This window comes from Globicephala melas, chromosome 7 (genome assembly GCF_963455315.2).
Source record: "Globicephala melas chromosome 7, mGloMel1.2, whole genome shotgun sequence".
Taxonomy (NCBI): domain Eukaryota; kingdom Metazoa; phylum Chordata; class Mammalia; order Artiodactyla; family Delphinidae; genus Globicephala; species Globicephala melas.
This window is the reverse complement of record NC_083320.1, coordinates 8,763,286-8,782,565: the sequence shown is the minus strand read 5'-3', so window position 1 is coordinate 8,782,565 and position 19,280 is coordinate 8,763,286. Positions and strand designations below refer to the sequence as shown.

At 42.4% G+C, this 19,280-nt stretch overlaps 1 protein-coding gene across 1 annotated transcript in view; it reads left to right on the top strand.

The window, feature by feature from the left end:
• The window catches only part of CAB39 (calcium binding protein 39), an 86,802-nt gene extending 69,725 nt beyond the window's left edge, over nucleotides 1–17,077 (top strand). Inside the window, exons 5-9 of the mRNA XM_030877037.2 lie at nucleotides 255–423; nucleotides 7,463–7,522; nucleotides 11,116–11,181; nucleotides 13,748–13,891; nucleotides 14,519–17,077. Coding sequence (XP_030732897.1) covers nucleotides 255–423; nucleotides 7,463–7,522; nucleotides 11,116–11,181; nucleotides 13,748–13,891; nucleotides 14,519–14,707 — 628 coding nt within the window. The 3' untranslated portion in view covers nucleotides 14,708–17,077. The remainder of the gene's footprint in view (nucleotides 1–254; nucleotides 424–7,462; nucleotides 7,523–11,115; nucleotides 11,182–13,747; nucleotides 13,892–14,518) is intronic.
• Nucleotides 17,078–19,280: the final 2,203 nt, after the last annotated feature.

The window sequence follows — 19,280 nt, the reverse complement described above, 5'->3', positions numbered from 1 at the left end:
TTTCATGATCGCTCTCACGGCTGTTATTTTTCTTCGGGTTGAAGCAGTCACAACCAACTAATGTGTGTGTGCCCTCTAGACTAAATCCCTCTGAGCACATATTCTACTCTGAGAGAGATGCATTTCGTAACCTGCTCTGTCACTTAATTAGGACATGTCTGAAACTTCCTGTTCTAAAAATTGGAACTGTTAGAGTTTTTAAAAGAACAGTGATGGGGAAAAAAAGCAGTCATCTTTGTCTTTTCTTTTTGCAGATATGAGTCTCCAGAAATAGCTCTGAATTGTGGAATAATGTTGAGAGAATGCATCAGACATGAGCCACTTGCAAAAATCATTTTGTGGTCAGAACAGTTTTATGATTTCTTCAGATATGTCGAAATGTCAACATTTGATATAGCTTCAGATGCATTTGCCACATTCAAGGTAACATAAAAACTGTAGAATTCTAAATATACATACAAATGAGATTAACAGGTGTGCTGTTTTTCCTAAACCTTCTCTACCCTCCAAGTCTATACATGGCTGCCCTCTAGCGGGAAGAGAGAAGATATATTTAAATATGTATTGTGACTCAGGTATACGCAGTAGAGTCACAGCTTAAAAAGGGTAGAAAAGTTAGATTCTAAAGTCTGTCTAAAAGGCAAAAGTCCTGTACGGTCAAAAGTACACTTTTCTGTTAAATTACCCATCAAGTACAGTATATAGATATGCACTACATGTGAAAATCAGATTTTTCTCCTGTGTTGGAACGTACTGCAGCAGTTTCTTTGATTAAGCATCAGACAAAGTAGTTGGCTTCTGTTCAGGGCCATTGTTAATTTGCAGTATACTAGAACCACACTCAGGACAGAGATTTCCCTATTGTGGACAGGCCCAAGGGCACAGTGGACTTCTCTCTCCCATCTCCTGCTCAGGCCAGAGCTTGTTTATTAAACACAAGGGGTGGGGGTGCAGAATCACCAGCACTACTACTCCCCCCTCCCCTGCCTACCTTGTCTCCCTGTTGTGTGTTTGTGTAAATTAAATACACAGATGATACGATACCACTGTACAACATGCACATTTTTGTTTTGAGTTGCAAAGTTCTGTGCTGTTTAAGGTATGTAGATAAAGCAGTAATGTTTTTTAGTGTTTTTCACAATGAGAGCAAGCCTTTATACGTTATATTCCCTTATGTAAAATGTCTGACCTCATAAGTGAATATTTAGAACTGTAATTTTAATATAATCAGAATTTAATATACTAACCTGCAGACTACTGTGCTCAGAAACGATGAACACTGTTACAGTGAGAAGTGGCCACTGTTTTTGTGAAGGTTCACTTTTATGTATAAAGAGCCATTGAGATAATGAGCACATCTTGGTCTCTGAATAAAATTTGTCCCTCAGAGCGAATGAACACCCTCAAAATGGGATGAAAGCCTGGGAACTTGGCCGCCTAGGGATTATTAGAGAGGATGTCAGAAGACCTCAGATATTTATATGTTAATGTACAAAGCAAAATGAAATGAATATGAGATTATAACATAGAGTGGAAAATATGACATCTTAGGTATCACTGCACTTGGTGGGATGGGACTCATGACCTGGGATATATTGATGGAAGGGGACGCCCCATTCAAAAGAAGCAGACCTGTAATGAAGGGAGATGTAGCAGCACCATGTGTCAAGAAGGGATACTCCTGGGTGGGAAGAAAGCCAGAAGCCTGAGCGTGGGACACTCTGGGAGGAGGAGGGTGAGGGCAGAGGAGAGGAGCAGCAGTGGGGTCGGAGAATGCAGCCAGACCGCCTGACCAAGAAGAGCACAGGTCACACGCTCCTGGCGCAGTTGGCTCAGAGGTGAGAGAGATGTGCTGACTAACTCTGTGCCACAGATGTGAGTCCCTGATTGGCCTTGCTGATAATTCCATCTCAGATGGATTGCTTTTTTGAATGAAATTCTCACCAAGAAGAAAACGGTGGTGATGGAATCACTGTGGGTAAAGCAGCCCTGTCAGGTCGTGGTAGCCAGAGAGGGAAGGATTGGGCAGAGTCAGGCAGTCCCTACCTGAAGAAGAGAAACTTTAAAACCATGAAGGATTCTAAGGATGAGCTCTAGAAGAGAGAGCAGTGAGGAGCGAGCTTGGCTTCTGTATCTCAGCTGCTCCCGATGACTCAGAAGGGGCAGAGCTGATTAAAGAGCCTCCTGAATGGAGAGCTCTCCAAGAAGCAAAGTTAAGTAGAGCCCAAAACTAAGACAATATAAGAGAGGCACAGACCTACCGAACACGCCGAAGGTACCACCCACCCCTCCTTAAAATGTCTGGTCGGCTCTGGTCTCACTTTCACACCAGAGGTGCTGACAAGCAGGGAGGGAGGACCGCTCCTCTTCTGGTTTGCTAATGTCTTCTTTGCAAAGAACATTTTTATATCAGAAAAGAGTAGATGGTTCGTGCTCTCCTTCGAGAATATGACCAGAGCTACCTTCCCAGAAAGTGCATTCTACACACAAAAACTTTGAAACAAATGCAGCTTATCCATAACCCTGGATTTAAAGTCCAAGGAACAGGTGCTGAGTCTTAAAAGGGAATTAAAACTACCTGCGTGAAATATGTCTAAGATTCATAGCTTGAACGAATGGGGTTCTGAGATAGTAAATCAGTGGCCAAATATTTGTTCGTGATTTTTTTTTTTTTTTGAGGAATTAAGGAGATGGGGAGGGACATCAGAAGGCCAACAAATATATTTCCAATTTTCCAGAGTAAAAGAAGGTAGATTCCCCAGAGAGGCTGGTGGAGCTCGATATTATACCTGTGTAAGGTACTAGAAAGTATTGCTAAAGAGATGATTTCTGAGCATTTTGGAAAGGAAACCGTGTACCCACAGCCAGCATGGATTCACTAAGAGTAAGTTCAGTCATACTAATCTCATAGACGCCAGTAGATCAGGGGGCTAAGGGTGTGGCTGCCTGGATTCAGTTCCCAGCTCTGCTGCTGATTTAACCTCAGTCTTTTCATCTGTCAAAATGTAGGTAATACTAGTATGTCAGGGTTATTGTGTCTTCACATAGTATGGGTGCAGTGAACAGTAGCTATTAGAATTATTCCTTTATGACAATGTGGATATATTAGATGTTGAATAATTGTACAGGTCTGTTTTCATGGAAACAATGAAAAGGTAGGAGCTAGATGGAGTTTCAGGGTAGCAGTTCATAATTAATTGAACGCCATATCCATAAGGAGCCAGAAAATGGATTGCCACCCTCCTGGAGCAGAATTTTTAGTGGATTTGTCTTTACTCAGCACAGCTGAACATTTTTATTAGAGACTTAGATAAAGGGTGATAACAAATGTATACCATGAGGGGATAGAAGGCAGATAACAGAGATCCTGAAATAAGGCCTCATAAAGATCCAGAGAGGCCAGAAGATAACAGGTTGAAATTAAATACGGATGAACTGAGGTCGTCCTCCTGAGGACTCAGCTCTGTCAATATGAGATGTGGGAGTAAGGCATAATAATAATAGGTAATGCTAGGTATAATTGTTACAGAGTGTAATAATGACTAAAAGGCAGGTAACGTCATATCATACTCAACCCTATGAAGGAGATACTGTTATTATCTCCTTTACAGATAAGGAAACTGAAGCCTAGAAATGTTGGGGGAAGTCAGACCATAAATGGGGAAGCCAGAATTTGAACCCAGGCAGTCTGACTAGAGAGCCCACCCTGAGTAAACAAAATTCTGAGTACGTCCGGTAAAATTAAACAGTATGATGCTGTTGCCCTGCCCCTAAGCTACCTGTGACCACATAATGTGTGACCTAAGGAGCTGTCGATGGTCTCAACCCCACTATAAGCTTATAAGGTAACAACACATAAATGTGTTCCATTCCAGGCGCTACACTTTAAGAGGCACATAGACAAATAGATGACTTTCAGAAGACAGTAGATGGTGAGGGGGACTGAGAACCTGTCATTCGAGGAGTGGTTAAAGGAACTGGACGTATTTAGCCTGAAGAAGAGGAGACTCGGTAGGGACTTGCGTGAGAGCACCACTTGTATTTAAAGTGGGTCCTAGAGAAAATGTACTAAACCTAGTTCTGTTGACTCTGACAGTTTTCTGGAAATAACCTGGGGATAGGTTTTGACTCTCTAGCACAGGAGGAACTTTCTGACTTTCAGAGCTCCAAAGGTGAACCACACAGTTGGAAGAACTGAGTCTCTTGTCCTTGGACATAGACAGTCATCAAGTACGAAACTGGGCCACATGACTTGCCAAGCCTCTGTGAAAATAGCCCCCGGGTGAGCAGCATTTCTTCAGGGATTCCAGGGCTGTCTTTGTGACATGATGTTCGGGACCCAAACTCACATAACTTTTAGGAATCTTTTTAATTCAGCCCACCCTAAAAGTCGGCTGCTCAACCTGCTGGACTTGGGAGATGACCCCTGACCTTTCTCCAGGTAATACCAGGGTCTCGGCTATACTGGAATTTAACAGGTTCTTTCTGTCCCCCTGCTGTCTGGCCCAGCAGCTCTGCTGATCTGGGACCGCGTGCACCCTGTCCACTCTGCAGGTCGCTTACCAGATGCTGGCTGCATGACCACTTGCCTTCATTTTCTGATCTGTCGGTTTCTGCCCCCCCCCAACCCCCACCCCAGCCTGGTTTGAGCTCTCCAGAGCTCTCGGCTCTAGTTCCAAGGGTAAGGTCTTCTCCCACCTCTCAGGAGACAGAGGCTCTGCGCAAGTCCCCACTTCCTCTTTTCCCAGCTTAGTATCAGCCTTTTTACCGGCTCCCGGCAGTGGTTTCTTCCCTGCCAATGTTTTACTCTCCTTAAAGGAGGGCTGCTTTAGCAGCCTCAGCACCCCTTTCCAGTGTCCCTACCCCAAGGCCATGGAGAAGTGATTCCTAGATTGGCAGTGGTTTCCTGAGCTTCCTGGTCTCTTTAAACCAGATGATAACAAGTAGAATCTCTGATGGGGAGATGTTTGAGGTTCCCCCTTGTCATGTGTGGCCCAACTGTGAGCCTCTTGCTGCTGCTGGAGGTACAGCTTTCAAGGTAAATAGTCGCCTTACTCAGACCTAAAGAAAAAACTCTGGCGCAGCATATTTAGGATCTTTGCTTTTCAGAGTAATACTTTCTACCTACCTGTTCCTAAGAAACCAACCCCAGTGGAGAGCCGTTGTCTCTGAGACCCCCTCCTTTGGCATTCTCTTTCGTCATATCATGACAGAGTGGTGAGCACCTGGCTCCTGGCTCTGTACTTCCTCACAGTGGCCTTCAGAAAGACCCAGCCACAAAAAGTAGACGTGACACTCAGTCTTGCATGGATCTAGCCACAGCAGTCCTTAAATTCACTTTTTCATTGTTCATTCAGTTCATTCCACAAGTCTCTGAGTGCCTGCTCGTGTCTTTAGGTCCTGAGGTTCAGCAGTGATCTCTTTTTTTTTTTTTTTTTTTGGCCACACTGCACGGCTTGTGGGATCTTAGTTCCCTGACCGGGGCCCCCTGCAGTGGAAGTGCAGAGTCCTAACCACTGGACTGCCAGGGAATTCCCAGTTCAGCAGTGATCTGTCCAGACAAACGCCTGCCCTTGAGGCTCCTAACTCAGGGGAGACCGTCATAGACCACACAGTAGCATGTTAGAGGCGGGACACACTCTTTAACAAGCATGCTTGATACATTCCCATAAGGTTCTCATGTTCCTGTCTCCCTCACATCTGACCCCATGGACCAATAGATAATATAAATTCTTCTAGCCCTGCCATCTCCTCCTTCCCATGTGGGGAAGCCTCAGCATTTCTTTCCAGATGCTTGAAGGTACTCAAACTCCAGGTTTTCTAATTTTGCCTGTTTAATCCCCAAGGGGGATTTAGGAAAAATTGGGTAGACCTTCCATGGGCATAGGACACATACCCCATCCAGCAGTTTGAGCACCTGTAAATCTTTGGGGTAGAGTTAGAAGCCTTCTTAAAAGCATACTTTGAAGATTGCTTAATGTGCTGTTTTCCCGAACATGTTCCCTGATTCTGTTGGTTCATTCATTTATTTATTAAATATTAAGCTCTTACTATGTGCTGGATACTGCATAGGTGCTGGGGATTCAGAGGTTAGTAAAAATAGACATGACCCTTGTATGTATAGACTTTATAGACATGACCCTTGTATGTATAGACTTTACAGCCTATCATGAGAGAGACATTAATAAAATAATCCCACAGATGTCAAGTCATAACTGTGACCATGCTTTGGTGCCAGTGACCAGTCAGGAAGGGTCCCCCATGGAGGCGATGTTTGAGTCGAGGTCCAAAGGTTGGAAGTAACTAGGCCAGGGGAAAGCCTATGCAAAGGAGGCCTTTCAGGGAAGGGTGCTAACAAGCAGGCAGCAAAAGAGCTCCCTGCAAAATCTCTTGAAACCTGATGGATCCCCACGAGGGTACCAGAGCTGTAGCTCTTTCCTCATTCGTTGACCATGGAGCATTCCTTAGAGCACTTCTCAGGACATACTTCAGGAAACACTAGTTCATTGTAACCTGGGTAAGTCAAACATACACAGCAAAGAAAACAAGTTAAAGGAAAGTTGGTTTGCAGAAAAGGGATTATTGGCAGTGACCTCTCCAGTGGGCAGCTGTAAAGGAATTTAATTCATTAATTCACCGAAGATGAATTGGCTGTTCCTGCTGTCACGCGTTTCCATTCTTGTTCCCACCTTGTGAGACCAAGCCTAATTCATTGCTAACTTCTATGTCCTTGAAGGCAAGGACCATATCTTTTTGTCTTTGTAGCCCCAGCACCTAGAACTTTATCTGGCACATAGTAGGTGTTTTCTGAATGAATGATCCTTGAGTTGTTTCCAGGGAAATTCATGGGGTGAGGCATAAGCTCGATTTCATAGGGGTGCACAATTGGACTCTAGGTCATACTAACTTCTGGTGCTACATGTTTGCAGCATTAGTCTGCTTACTTAGGAGCTAATGTTTATAATATGATGGGACTTTTAAAAAACATTCTACCTCTGAAAAAAGATTGCATTCAGTATGAAACTGAATGTAACTCAATTTAGGAGGAAGAAGATGGAACCTCCAGTACTTTTTCTAATAAAAGAAATGTCCTCTTTCGCCACCAGGAGCAGTATACTATTTGACGTTTTATCACAACCGTTTACTTTTATTTCATTTCAATTCTTGATTCCCTTTCTTTGAGTTTTTATCTCCATTGCCTTATAAATTTTCTTTTTAATTTTTCCTTCTAAGAGCTGTAGACCTGTGACAATCATTACAATCACAATTTGATTATTAATGATTTTATTTGCTCTTACATAGAATCAACATTTTCAGTACAATTCATGCTCAAGTGTTTTTAAGTATAGTAATTTTTAACAACAGTTTTTATCAGGTAAAATGGCGTGGAATGTTTAGGATTCTCTTTTCTAAAAGAACTTGAATGCCAAACAACTGTAAAAAGTGTATTTTCTTTTCCTAGGATTTACTTACAAGACATAAATTGCTCAGCGCAGAATTTTTGGAACAACATTATGATAGAGTAAGTACATGAAACACTATTTTAAAATAGCACATTGTAAGTTTTGTTACCAGAAATGAAAGATTTTAATTAGATTTTGTACCAGAGTATTTATTTTGGAAATACAATGTTTTTAATTGATGCTGTAGTCATTTCTCTACTAAAACAAGGTATAGAGCGTTACGTGGTCAGAACAGAATTTTATCTTTTTGACGACACACTGCACTTTGCATCTTTTCTCGCTTTAGAAGAGGGAAATAAAGCACTTTGCTGCTGAATGATAATATACAGTTAAGATAAAAAGAAAATTACCGTCTGACTTCTTATCTTCCCCTTACTTTCCGTTAGTTGCTCACATTCCTGCTGCTTACAAATAGAGAGAAAGGGGCACAGCAGCAGGTAGATGGGCAGAACTCTAGCCTAGAGGACGCAGCAGCCAGTTCTGCCCTTGCTCTGCTGCTGACTCCTTGTGACCAAGACCAAGGCCCGCTGGGGGACTCAGAAGTCTGTCTGTATTTGTAAAATGAAGACATTGGATTAGCCCAGCCTTAAGGCCCCCTCCAGATTGAGCTAGTAGTAGAACCCCCAGAGGTTTGTGAATAGTGCTGGGTGCTCTGATAACCTGGTTGCCCTTGATCATCACAGCAGTAGCGTCATGTGTTCTCTCCCACCATGTGTCAGCTCTGCTCTCCACAATTCCCATGAGCACTTCCTTATGCCGTACTAGTTTAATGTAGGCATTGTCCAAGATCTCATAGGTGCTCCTGGAGAAGTTATGATAGTAACAATCCACTTAAAATTTCTCTCTCTCCCCCAACATTTGGCTTAGGTTTGCATTCTTCCACTAGTTGTTTGAATTTTTAAAATCCTAGGTATTGTTAATACTTCATTGTTCACTGTGCCATTGAACTAAATTAGAAGATTCTTGGAGGCAAAACCTATGCTTTCTAATTCTCTTGTGTTCCTTTTCCCGTCTTTCCCTCCCACTCCCAGTAACATCATAACACAGTGCTGAGTACATAGTAATTCCCTCATAAATAGCCTCATCAATGGCTTAAACATAGCTGGTCTTTTTTTTTTTTTCTGCCCGTGTACATTGGGATGTGGGTGTGTTTTTTTTTCCTGTGCATTTGTTGGTTTAAATCGGAAGCACAGTCGTTTTGTTGGTGCCTTTTGCAGTAGTTAGAAGCGTGGGCTTTGGCACCAGACTGCGTGGAGTTTGGCTTCGAGTCCCAGCTCCACCGTGTGCTTCTAGCTCTTGGGCAGCAGCCTTCATTCACCCTCTGTGCCTTTAGGATCTTCAGCTCTAAAAGAAGGCTCATAATAGCACCTTCTTACTACTGGGTTGCTGTGAGGATTAGATAAGAATGTGTGTGTCAAATGCAAGACACAGTGCCTGGAGCACAGTAGGCATTTAATAAACATTAGCATTATTATTTCTATTACCACATGGTCTCAAGGGTTTTTTTTTTTAATTAAACTTATGAGTATCTTAATTTAAAACCTACCAAAGATAAAAACGAATTTCCCAGAAATTTGCTACCGGCAATGATGTCGCTTTAATTTTGTGATAAAATATTTTCCTGTATGTTATTAATGGGTGACATTGGTTAACAGGATTTTAGCCAATTTGTGTGCAGCAGCTGACGAAAATGTGCATGCAGTGCAGTCAGATCCAAGGAGGAGAAGGAAAGTGGGGAGGTGCAGGCAATTTAAACTAAGCCGAGGTGGAGTTACTGGGCAAAGACACATGCTCTAGAATCTGTACACTTGACTCTGAGCTTTCTAATAATTAAAGCATAGAGGGAAACAAAACCAAGGAAAAGCTCACAGTATCTGTAAAGCTTGTTCAAAAGAAACAGCCTTTTCTAGCACTGGGACCTGGAACAAATTTCTTCCATCGACATTCTTAGACGGGAATTGAATTACAGTGTCATGTAGTGGATGCAGTCACCGAGCGTGCCTCTGCAGTAAATAGAATGGCGCTCACGGAGAGCAAATCTTTGAGGGGCCCAAACAGTGCCTGACCTCTGTCTCTCCTAGTCCTTTATTGCTGGCCCAGGGATAAAATCTAACCAGGCAGTTCTCCTTGAGAATAATTTCTTGCAACCAAGCTTACCCTAAAAATTATGCAGCAGAAAATCTTAACTTGCATTTTCTGTCGAGAACTTGAGGTGTTCCTGTTTCTGCATTATTGATTAAAGGCAGACCCAATTGTTTGATCATTGGCTTGACGATCATTTGAGAGAAGGTAGGGTTAACAGCCATCTCTGAAGAGAAGAGTTTTAGTTGCTTGCATACTAAATAGATGGCCATCCCACCTCTGCCTAGAGATAAGCAACAGAATGAATGCATAGGCAGTTCTGGTTAGCTTTAAACCAAGGGCTGGAAAACGTTTTCTCTAAAGGGCCACCCAGATAGTAAATATTTGAGGTTTCATAGCCATGCAGTCTCTGTCAGCTCTCCTGTCTGTTCTACTGCAAAAGCAGTCATAAAGAGTTCATAAACTGAATTTGTTTACCATACACAAGTGAGCATGGCTGCGTTCCAATAAAACTTGTATAAAAACAGACGGTGGGTTGGATTTGGCCCATGAGCTGTAGTTTGCCAACCCCTGCTCTAAACCACAGACGAATGGCTGATGAGAACCCATCATAAAGCAAAGGTAGAAACGGTTTTAGCATGGACAAATTACAAAGCAGGCATCCTCTACCACCCACCACAACCAAGGAAAGGTCTCAGTAAAGCACTGATACCCAGCAGAGTCATACTAGTACTGCAAAACTTTGGAACTTTTAAAACCTGTCTGTAGTTAAAACAAACAGCTAAGTGGCCTTCTCTTCTAACTTTTGGGAAGTGTGGCCCTAGCCCTTGTGTGCCCTTCACTTCTGTTTCCCACCTCCCTGCTTTCCTCTGCTTCTGCTCCTTACCATTCCAGGGACACTGTTCTTGTTAGGGAGCACCATTTTGTAAATCTAGTGGACATTCGTCAGCTCTTAAAATCTGTATCATTTTGCATTTTCCAGGTCTTCGCTCATGCTGTGTTCTTCCCTTTCTATTCCCCAAGAGTATCTCTTCTCCTCCCCATTTCTGAACAAAATCTCTCCCATTAGTCAAGTTTGAGCTCAAGTCCTACCTTCTGTGGGACACCTGCCTATTTAAAAGTGCTGAATTTCTTCTCTCTCCTATTTTTAATTATTTTCTCTTCTTGCTTTGAAAGAACAGGCAACTTTTCTCTTTGTGCTTGTGCTTTGGACTAGTTGAGTTGTAAAAAATAGGAATTTTCTAATCTAACACCAGGAAATGAGAGCTGACTCAACAGTGAGAAAACAGTGGGGGGAACGGGAGTTATGTTGTGTGCATATGGACTTTGGACAGAAGAGGACCAGATTTAAGCTATATGCGCACCTGGCTAGAGCTGGGAGGGGGCCAGGAGCCTTCTTCGTGGAGGTAACCAGTGGGTATCACCTTGAGGATGGGTGTGAAGCAGACAGGAGGGGCTGAGCTTGGGCAGCGATTGGCCTTTGTGCTGTTAGAAGTTTGTACTCAAGCTTTTTAATGTTATTACTGGTCTTTAAAAAAATAACTCTGATACGTGTTTTCTTGTCTTTTAGTTCTTCAGTGAATATGAGAAGTTACTTCATTCAGAAAATTATGTGACAAAAAGACAGTCACTCAAGGTATGACAAATTATTGAAGTAATTCATTTCTCTCCACCCCTTATTTGAAATGTGTGTTTGGGGAAAGGGAGATATGGTGCTATGGGTTCTAGACCTTTACAGGGAAAATAGACTTGCCCATGGTCAAGATTTTTGTGGAAAGGAACAGGCTGGGTTCAGCAGTGGTTCCTGCGGGGCAGCTGCCCCTGCTCACCTCCTCATGTGTTAGAGATACCAAAATGGAACATACAGAATTTTGAAGAGGATTTAATCATTTAGTAATGAGGTATTTTAGATTTGGGAGCCTATTGTTAAAACTTAGAATCGTATCACCAAATTGAAGGCGCTGCAGGTGTTTTGTTCCCCAGAATGCTGCCCAGATGGCACAAGCTTGCTGTGTGAGGGGAGAGGGGTGGCCGTGAGCAGTGACACTGTGAACCGTAGACGAGTTTGGCTGCTTTGTATCAAAATAGGATGTGGACAATTCCATTTGAAACTTAAATATTTAAAACTCTAGAACAGGGTTTGGCAAACTACCAAATCCAGCCCACCGTGTATTTTTGTAAATAAAGTTTTATTGGAACACAGATGCATTCTTTTATTTACATATTGTCTGTGGCTGTTTCGGCTGCAACAGCAGATTTGAATCATTGCCCCAGAGACACTGTATGGCTAGCGAAGGAATGGATATGAAGCAAGTCTTTCATTCCTACAGTTTCTCATGAACACATGGAGAAATTTTGAGGACCAGTGGTACTCTAAAAATGTATTTTAATTTGTACTCCTTTTTGCTGCCACATTGGCATTTATTTATCCCTATATTTATTTTACCAGCAAATTTGTATTCCCTGTACCAAGCTTCAATTTATTTATTTGTTTGTTTGTTTTTGTTTGTTTATTTTTGGCCCCGCTGCATGGCTTATGGGATCTTAGTTCTAAGACCAGGGAATGAACCCTGGCCCTCGGCAGTGAGAGCGTGGAGTCCTAACCACTGGACTGCCAAGTAATTCCCCCAATTTTTTATTTTTATGTCCAAAGAAATTCTTTAAATTACTGGTCATCCCTCTCTAAATAATCACATTGAAATGAGTCATTTTCAGTATTTATTTGGTTTCTGTGACAGAAAATTAACACCCAGTAAGTCTATACATACTTAATACTACCTTTTGAGCCTCCGTAAGAGTAAATACTGGGCTTCCTACTTTGAAAGTTGTATATTTTGTGATTCAGATTTGATGTGAAACCTATGTGAGCTTTTGAATTCTTCCTCTAAATTCTTTATAAATCCTAAGTAGAATAGATTTGTTTTCCTGCACATCAGGTTATTTTTGATTTACTATGATGACATGTTATTTATCTAGAGATCAGTTATCTGGAAACTTCAGGTATCTAGAGCGTAGCCAGGAACCCAGAAAGGAATTAATAACAGCAAGTAAACCATGGCAAAGTAGCTCTATCCATGCATTTTCCTTCCCTTAGACCTCACTCCATGTCTCTTATTAGACTCGGGTCCAACGTGCTTTTCATGTATTCATGCTTTTATTTCTCACTATACTCTCATAAGATATAGGTCCATTATCCACTCCCACTGTACAGATGATAAAACTGAGGCACAGAGAAGTTAAATAACATTCTCAAGGTTAGAGAACTCACAGGGAGCAGGGAGTCAGGACTGGAACCCAGGCAGGCTGGTGCCAGGGGCCAGGCTCTCCACTGCTCTGCTTCTGCCTGTGTCCACAAGGACCACAGCTTGGTCCCTGTCCCCAGGCAGGTTATACCACCTGCACACTAGTCCTTGACTAGAAGTTGGCACACTGACAGCATGAAGAGGTGACTGCTGGCTTCAGAAAAAGAGAAATCTAGAACAAGCAGGGACAGTTTTTAAATTAAGGGCTGATACGGTATAGTCAACTCCGTAGAACTCAGGAAGCACAGACTTAGCTGAAGGCATGAACTTTTTTTTAGCTTAATTAATGTCATTTTTAGTAATGTTGAGGAGTCACTAAGAAAAGCTTAGAGTATCTTCAGGATACCTTGCTTAAGAAGGAACAGAAAAGTATTTGTTTTTATAAACCTTTCTGAATCAGATAAGATAAAATGATAAGTTTGGTGTGTTTAGGGGTAAGTATGTGGAAAACTTTGTACATGAAACCCTTTGTCCTGTAAAGTTCAGATAAATAAAATAAGAAATAGTAAAATTATTTTTAAATTAAGCTAAGGTATATAGTTATTCAGTAACTTATCGTCTGACCAGTTTCTTTTTACTGAGATAACACAAATGCATATTTAAAGACTAGGTTCTGACAGTCTCAGATTCTGGGCCAAATGTGACTTGAATGTCCTCTTCAGAGAGCAGTGTCAGACTCACCATAGGTTTAAACCCCAGAAGAAGAGGTAGGTGTTCAAGTAACAAATAGGAGGCGCTCGTTAGCTTTTAGGTCATAATTCAGTTCAGTTCATCAGTCTTTTGAGTGCCTACTAATATTCTGTGCTTAATAATGATGATAATTTAATGAATTGTTTTTAAAACTTTGGTTTTACTTCAAATCTTAAATGATAATGGAAGAGTAATTGTTTGTCTTCTCAGCTTCTCGGTGAGCTACTATTAGACAGACACAACTTCACAATTATGACAAAATACATCAGTAAACCTGAGAACCTCAAGTTAATGATGAACCTTCTACGAGACAAAAGCCGTAACATCCAGTTTGAGGCCTTCCACGTTTTTAAGGTAGAGTACTAAAAGCATAAACACTAGTTGTTCATCCCATTTCATTTACAAATTACTGAAGTTTTATTAGGTTCATTTTGGTAATCTCAGTGACACAGCTCAGTTCAGTCAATTTTCATAGTTGTGTGGTACAACATTTAAACAAAAACAGACCCAGAAACAGGGTATATACCATTCGCATTTGGGAACAAGAAAAGTTTATTTGTAGAGGGGTGTCGTTTATCTTTGGCGTAGAAGATTATTAATCATCACGTAAAGGGTAATCCATTTCTTAATGCTTTCCACGGAGCTTTTTGTTCTTAAAATCCATTCTGACCTCCTCTGCCCAGAAATAACTCCTGCTCATTTTATTCTACAGTCAAAGTCTATATTTAATACCAACTGCTGAGTTTCAGAGCATGAGTGAATATGTCAGTCCTTTTTGTGCTAAAACATGTAATTCTCCCCCTTTTTTAAATTGTAAAATAAGGTCTTCCAAAGCGAACACCTCTGAATTAATAATCCTGGCTTCACCACAGGCCCCAGGGAAGCATTGGATGTGTATAGCGTGTGCTCTGCTAACTGCGGCATACATGTCCCCGTGTCTTGTTCTTTCCCTTTGGCTGATGTTGATTTTTCTCTGTGCAGGTGTTTGTAGCCAATCCTAACAAGACGCAGCCCATCCTAGACATCCTCCTCAAGAACCAGACCAAACTTATAGAGTTCCTCAGCAAGTTCCAGAATGACAGGACCGAGGATGAACAGTTTAACGATGAGAAGACCTATTTAGTTAAACAGATCAGGGATTTGAAGAGACCAGCTCAGCAAGAAGCCTAATTTCCTGTAAACATCTAAAATATTAAATCCAAATTCAGCATTTGCTGTTAGCTATTCAGCATCAGGCACTGTTATCAATTCATGAGGAACATTACTGCTAATCTGCTGTTAAGTGAACGGTTTTCATTTTACCTTGTTTGTTTTTTTTAGTCCAAGTTGGAGAACGTAGCTGCTGCTTTCTTGCACACTAGAGCACACGTGGACTTTTTCTTGATCTTTGTGTCATTTCAGAATTCAAAGACTCCATTTGCTGTAGAAGTTCTGAACATGGCTAGGTTCATGAAGGCAAATGCATAGATGATAGTGTGTGTTAGGGGAAGAGGGTACTGATATTATCAGAGCAGACCTGCTTGTTTGCATTTATCTTTGTTAAAGATCTGGGTGTGGATTCTTGGTAAGATTATATGCCTTCACTAATGGAAGACTGTGCAGAGCTTTATTTGAAATCATAGGGGAACTATATCCAAGATGTGAGCTTCTTGGGTGGATAAAGTTGACACACGAATAAATTGATACTGAAACTTAGCAGCTTCTCAAAATTGTGAAGCTTCGTAAGGTCATAAGGAAAATGTATATATGCTTTTCACAGCTTTCTAGAATTTTTTGACATTTGATTTTCTTGAGACTTGTAAACCTGGATATGTTGAAGGGTATTTGTTAATTTTACTTTTTGAAGGTATTTTAAAACAGTAGAGCTAGCAACGACACCTCGCATTTCATTTCAACAATGCTTACAGTTTCCTTTTGTATATAATTCTTAGAATGCTCATTTCTTTTAAATGATTTAATTTGTACAGCAGAGGAATGTTATTGTATTAGTATGTAACTATTACCTAATATTGAGTTTTTGCAAAAAATGAATGCTCATAATATGTAATTGAAATACTTCAGATCACCTGAAAATGCTGATTTAAGTATCACAGCATTAAAAGAAAAAGTAAACCAGTCCTTTGTATTCAGTTATCCAATGGGGTGCCATCAGTAGGCTACAATACAGATCTGGAACTCAGTCAGCTACACTTTCCTGCATAATATTGGCCTTACTCATTTAAAATGAGTCATGAGTTCTCCAGATCCATGAATGATACCGATTATGCTAAATTAACGCCGATTCTTTGTGTGTGGGGGAGACCTCTGTAGAGCACCTTTTCTTTCTTAAAGTAATCCAGTACAATAGTTGTGAAACTGAATAATTAAAACTTTGGCTTCTCTTAGGAAAAGAAGAGTTCCTAGTCATAGGTGTCCTATGGGGAAATTTATTTTTTTTAATGTCCTGTTCCTTAATGCTGCAAATTATCAGTATTTATAAAGTAACTGATTTTGCACCACATTTTTGTTACTGTGACCACGGCAGAACAACGTCTCCTAGAATATATCTATGTAAAGTTATTAGAATGGTATCTGTTCATCTTAGTGATATGAAGATCACAACTAACAACTTACAAATCAGAGTTTGTCAGTTCGAATTCAGCATGGCTGTAGCTGATTAAGAAATTTATATAATTATTCTTTGCTAGCCTCTCTTACTAATTGAATTATTTATCAGCCAGTAAAGTGAGACTCCCAATTGATGTTTCAGCGGCTTTAAGATCTCCTTCTAGGAGCACCAGTTAGGAAAACAGCTCCAGAAAACATAGATATATTTTATTCTGTTTAATTGAAATGGCAGTCTACACTTATAATTGGTTTTCCTGAGGCTGTCTTTACCAAAATCTGTGTAAAATAATTCATGTTTTTCTATCGGAACTAGAGAAAGCAATCCAAGCTCCTTGAAATGAAAATATCCAAGATGTTTAGGAAGGCAGACTTGGCTGCAATGCATCATTCTGGTTCTTGTGGTCCAGTGCTGGGTATCCGGATTCCGTGTGCAAACATTAATTACACCAAGTGGAAGAAAGGTTTCCTTGCCAAGCTGGTTCTTAGAACTTGAAACAACAGCTTCCACTTTGGCAATGCTGTCATAGCACTAGAGCCTTTGTGTGGAAGACAGGGGTGCAGTGTGTCAAAGAAAACACTGATGTATTACTATTGCATTGGAATCTGGGGATAGTTAAGACTTTGGGGTTTTTGTTGTTAAAATGTGAAAACATTCAAAGTTGAAAAGTTGTATTTGAAGTTATCATTTAATATATTCATATTACCAAAACTATTATACTGGAAGTGGTTTCTTTTTGTGTTATAAAGGTTTCATTTTACATAAGTCAGTTACTCAATGTGTGATTTTTTAACCCTTAAAAAAGGTGGAGATGTATACAATTGTTAACAATGCCATGGAAGCATTTCCTTTCTCTTGAGGAAAAGTAAATTTCTTATCAGATTATCTGGCTGGCCCTGTAATTTAAATTAAAATAAAATTTTGGAGAAACAGCATTGTCGGTTTTTTGGTTTTATGATGTCATAGATAAATTCATTTGTGTCACTGTGAACACCACCATCAGGAGACACAGTAGCACAAAGTTTGTCACAAACTGTACCCGGGAACAGTTAATACACAAGCCTCTAAGTCTTTTTTTTCCCCTTCGAGGTTTTATTTTTGTTGTCAAAAATGTGGTTTTCATTTAGGTCATAGCTCCCTGGCCTTTCCTTTCACAGTTAAGTATTATTAAGCCTTATACAAGCGTTGCTTCTTAGACCGTAGCATTTGGGGAGTAGATCCTGTTGCTGGTTCTGTGATTATTAATACGCTAAGATAAAAGTGAGTACTTGGCAGGACTCTTTATAAATTACTTGAGTGAAATTATATTTTCTTCTTTTTTGCGGGGGGGTGCTGTGTTGGATCTTAGTTGCTGCCTTGAGGTGCGGGAGTTCAGTAGTGGCCCTGCGTGGGCTTAGCTGCCTAGCAGCACGTGGGACCTTAGTTCCCCCACCAGGGATTGAACCCGAGTCCCCTGCATTGGAAGGTGGATTCTCTACCCTGGGACCACTGGCGAAGTCCCTTGAGTGAAACTATAATGAAGGTTGAAAGAACTATGGAAGGAAGCACAGTGTTAAATGGCACCTGCAAGGAGGTCCGTCCTCCAGGCCACCTGCTAAGACGTGGCACACAACCCTGCCCTCGAGGTTTATTGTAACCCTTGTCAGCGGATGGGGTCTTCATCTTCCCCGACGTGTTCTTGCCAAAAGCACTCTTCTGAAATCTGAATAACAGCGTTTTGCTTGTTATAATCTCTTATAGGTAGTGCAACCCACGTGTCTGTCGCGCTTCTCCAAAGACGACAGGACCAGGCGACGCTGCCGCTCCTGAGGGTGAGCGGGGAGCCGCGCTTCGCGCGGAAGGAGAGTCCACACCGAGGCCTGGATTCGGGCTCTCACGCGAGTTCCGCTTCCTCCTGCAGCCCCCGCCCCGCCCCCCGTCCCCACGCCCGCAGCTGAAGTTACCCGGCTTCTGCCTTCATCTGTGACGGTCAAACAGACCGTGGTGGCGAAGGCGCGAGGAGGGCGGCCGCGCTCACGCGCTTGTTCTGGTAGCGGGAGTCCCCGCGCCCAGCGCGCCCCGCAGAGGCCCCGAGGCGGGGCACCGGCCACTCCTGTGTCCTCCCCACACCTCACGACCCTCCCGCCAGAGAGGTGAAGGCACGAAGGACGAGGTGAGACTCCCCACCACAGTCTCAAGGTGCTCCCTCCCGCCGAGCAGCGACCCCGCTTCCGGCGCCAGCGCGCTCTTCCGGTCCCTCGCAGCCGCCGGGCACTTAGCCCCAGACGGTTAACGCGACCAGAGACTTACACCTTCTCGCGGGCACTGCCGCCTCCCGGAGTTCACGCCTTCCGGGGCGCCGGCTGTTGCTTCGCGGGCCGCGCGGTCCCGCGCTTGCACGAGGCCCCACAGTGACCCTCGGGGGATGGCGCAGCCCGGGTCCCCGCGTGGCCGTCGGGCGGGGGCCGCACACCGGACCTCGGCTCCGGTCCGCGCTGCGGCGGTAGGGTGCAGCGCGTGCACGGAAGGCCGGTGTCCGCGCGCTGCCCGGGGACCCTCCCTCGGTCCCCAAGCGTCAAAACTGCTAGCAAAAGGGAAATTCCCAATCCCCTCATGCTCTGCCCGCTTCCAAAAGAGTTTTTTTCTTTTTTTAGTAAAGTATAGTATAACCCTACAAAATGATTGCACAGTTGGGAATCGGGGCCAGAGTTAGGAAATGTCCGGGTCTAAATTAGAATTGAGATGGGGATCAGTGTGGAAGGGACTAGGGTGGAATCAACTCTGGGCCTCCTTCCCGTTTTCCTGCACTCAACGCTTTACCTTTAAAGATCCACTAGGTGGCAGTAGAGCTCTTTGTTTTCAGCGGCTGCCAAGCCTGGGGCATGGGGCGTCCGGAAAGCAAAGCCAGCCTAACCAATGTGAAGGGACCCAGGGATCCTGTGGCAGGTGGGTGCCGCGGGTCCCGGGCTTCCTGAGTGCCGTTCTGAGCAAAAAGGAAGAAGCAGTCAAGCGAGGCTGTTTAAAAAAAAAAAAAAAGGATAGGGCAGATGTGTGATAAAGATGTGAAGTATGATAAGGATAGTAAAGTGTGAAGGGTAGGATTTACATGATGGGTATATGGTTGTTGTGTTTTTTAAGAAACGTTACTTTTTAGAAGCG